At 40.5% G+C, this 3389-nt stretch overlaps 1 protein-coding gene across 2 annotated transcripts in view; it reads left to right on the top strand.

The window, feature by feature from the left end:
- Window positions 1-2283, top strand: part of LOC109955671 (glutaminase kidney isoform, mitochondrial-like) — a 24015-nt gene extending 21732 nt beyond the window's left edge. For both annotated transcript variants that reach the window (XM_020592068.1, XM_020592066.1), the window contains exon 18: window positions 64-2283. In XM_020592068.1, the coding sequence (XP_020447724.1) occupies window positions 64-211 (148 nt within the window). In that variant the 3' untranslated portion in view covers window positions 212-2283. The remainder of the gene's footprint in view (window positions 1-63) is intronic.
- Window positions 2284-3389: the final 1106 nt, after the last annotated feature.

Genomic DNA, 3389 nt, shown 5'->3' with positions numbered 1-3389 from the left:
TGGCGATGCGCTCCACCGGCAGCCCCCAGCACCGAGCCGACTGCTCCTTTGTGTTTGCTGCAGGTGGGGCAACACGCCCTTGGACGAGGCGATCCATTTTGGCCACCACGACGTGGTCACCATCCTTCGTGATTACCACAACCAGTACAGCCCTCAGGACAGCCCTGCCAACCAGCAGAACGCAGAGAAGAACCTGGACGGCATGCTCTGATGGAAGGACGGCGAGCCGGACGGTGGTGAGCTCTGGAAGAGAAATGACCCTGGAGGGTGTTCTTGGAGAGGGAGAGAGAAATCACTTTGTGCTCGAGAAAAACATCTTAAATCGAGATCAGAGAGGTCTGAAAGAAAACCTGATAAACAACCGCAGTAGACAACGGTTAACAAACCCAACAATAAACTGTACAGTGTAGAAACAAAGATAGATAAAATAATGTCTTAACAGTCTCCTTAAACACAAGGCAGTGTAAAACCTCCTCTTCATGTTGTTACTATGTGTTGTTTTTGTACTATAATACAGTATGTACTATACCTTGAGTGGGGAAGTATTTGTAGAAAGTCACCAGTTGAATGCTGGGCAAATTCAGCTGAGGCTGGAAACAACACCAACCTCCACCTTAAAGGTTGTCTTTATTCTGAAGAGCTGACACAGGAAGCAGCAGGTGTCACAGACGGTTTTGTGCTCCACTTAAACTTCATGGTCACAGCAGGGTGGAATATATCTTCCCCAAACACTTTGTGTGTGTGGGTGTGTGATTTATTAACCTATTTAAGATCAACTGTACAGTGTGTAGTGTGTGTGTGTGTATATTGCCGAGATGTGTAAATACGTACAGATGTGTGGTTTTAGTTGAAACAAGTTGTGGTCTGGTCGGTTCAGTTTGGATCACGAGCTTTGTGACGTTTTCACCACAACTTTGGAAACTCTCAGTATTTGAATTTTAAATCTTTTGCTGTACTTTTTTTATTTCTGTTACCTTCTCTAATTGTGGATATGAGTTAAAAACTTTTTCTTTTTAATGAACCCAAAACTGTACTTTTATTTTGAGCTCTTCTGTGTTGTTTAGTTGTTTTTTTGTTTGTTTGTTTTGTTTTGTAACATAAGGAAATAATGTAAACCAGCCAGTTGAAAGATTCTGCATATCAGACACTACGCAGCTTCCTTCTGCAGAAACACTGAGATACTGTAAAGATCCACCAAGAACATAAGTTTGGTTTTGATTTTGGCTTTCTCTCTCTCTCTTCTTTTTTGCTTGAGGTTCAAGACACTCAAGCTCACAGATGCTAAACAGCTCCTGAAATGTGTCCAAGGACTCACTCGGCAGTACAATCAACTTTCAGTGTTTATTTTTTAACAGAATACTTTTCTGCTTATTCCCAAATTCAGCGAGTAGATTTTCTTGTTTAAAAACTGAGTGAAATCAGTTACTGACCATTAAAGTCTATGAACGTGTCTCTGTAGCTGAGCATCTGTGCTGCTGGGCAATAAAATATTACTGCCATTTGAATTTAATTTCCTTGCATTGCTATCAAACTCAAAAGGTGTTTTTCTGAACTCTCGGATGAAGTCTTTTAGTACAGGAGCTGTGTTGACGCTGTACAGTATCACATGAATGATATGGTTTGTATGAACACTTGTTCCTACAGAGGACTCAGGAGCGTTCAGTCTGTCTCCGTAGCAGATTGTGAACAGTACAAAGAAAACCAACAGAGCTTTACAGTGCAGACGAATTGTTCATTTTTTATCTGAAATGTGCAAAAGAATCTGTCATACTTGAAAAGTTGTGCAGCTGTTTAGTTATTTGTGTTTGAAGGTTAGATGTTGTTTGTGTACAGACAAAGGGAACCAGGCAATCAACGTGTCAGCAACAATTTCACAGTGCAGTTTCTTCAAGTTTAGAGCCGTGGGTCGGATCAGCTCATTTATTCAGATTGTTAATTTAAGTAAAACAGTTATTGACAGAAGCACAAAACTGTAAGGTTTTTGACACAACTGGCAATAGAAGAGTAATGATTGTCTCAGATATAATCAGCGACGTTGCTTCGATGTGACCTGATCTCAACCTGCAGCCCCGCCCCCTCCGCTGTCATCAGTGAAATGAAGTGCCCTGTGTGTGTTGGTGCCGCTGCAACTGAAGTATTTGTAACGTGTTTGGTGTCGTTCTGTTTTTTCTTCATATATGTTTATGCTGCTACAGCTCACATCAGTCGGTTACTGCGTGTCGCAGGAAGTCCAGATATTTATTCACAGAACAAACATTTAATAAAAGGTAGGGGGAAAAACAACTGGATGTCTGTCATTTTTTGGGGGGAAATTGTAACCGTTTAAAGGGACACATGCTTTTGTCCTTTATATACAGTACTGTTGTGATGTTGTGTGTTTGTTACACAAATTCTAAACTTGAGGTGAACGTATGCTCCTGTAAGAGGAAAAGCCTGGGATTGACAAAAGTGGACTTTGACTCTGGGTTTGATGTAATGCTCAGACTTCAGATGTTGAAATGTATCTGCTGCATTCTAGCTCTTGACTCTTTGCTAGAAAACCTGCTAGAAGATGACAACAGTTACAGGATATTTAACTGGATAAAGGTAAATAATGTAACTAACCATCAAACATTTCACCTAACTCCCAGTTGTCAGCAGATTATATCATGTATCTCCCCTTTTTGATGGGTGCTGCCACCAGTTGTAAACATGAAAACAGAGGCCTTGGTTACAAGTTGGGCTGGGGCTGGGGTGGCCAGACTTTTGAAGTTTTAAATAAGTTGCTCTTTATTTTTTGTAAAACTTTGACACTTATGAGAGCAAAACTCAGACTCGTCTGCCGCTATAGATCAGCCTGACACATCTTTCTAGTTCTGTATGCTTTTAACCCTTGTTTTGTCAGGTTTTTTGTACTTTCCAGACACTGTGGTGTACAAAAGTCTTGGGAATCCATAAACAGCCTTCTGCTCTGGTCCTCAGCTCTAGGTCCAGCCTGCTCTGTCGCCAAACTCAAATTTTGCTGGGCCAGTATGTTGTAAAATGTTTTTCTTTACACCTAACCTAGTGTGTAACATGCATCTCTGCACATTACAGCACAAGACTCAGCAGTTTACAGTTTGTGTGTGGGATTGCAAAATTCACTAAGGATCCAACTCAGACCTCAAAACTTTCAAGTAAGTTACACTTTATTGTTAGTGTCACTGGCATGATTACATTGATGCAACAACAACCACTATATCAAATGTTAAGAAATTCAGAAGTCAACCTCGTAGCATAGCAGTGACCTTAGACTGCTGCTGTGCATTTTCTTCATAGGCCACTGTGTACGATTTGAGTATAACATAGTATTATATACATAAGAGAATCTGGAACAAGGCCAATGTAAATAAATTGTAAATATACTTTAT

The sequence above is a fragment of the Monopterus albus genome, unplaced genomic scaffold (genome assembly GCF_001952655.1).
Source record: "Monopterus albus unplaced genomic scaffold, M_albus_1.0 scaffold16.1, whole genome shotgun sequence".
Taxonomy (NCBI): Eukaryota; Metazoa; Chordata; class Actinopteri; order Synbranchiformes; family Synbranchidae; genus Monopterus; species Monopterus albus.
Note: the sequence above shows the minus strand (reverse complement) of the source record. Positions and strands in the feature narration are given on the sequence as shown.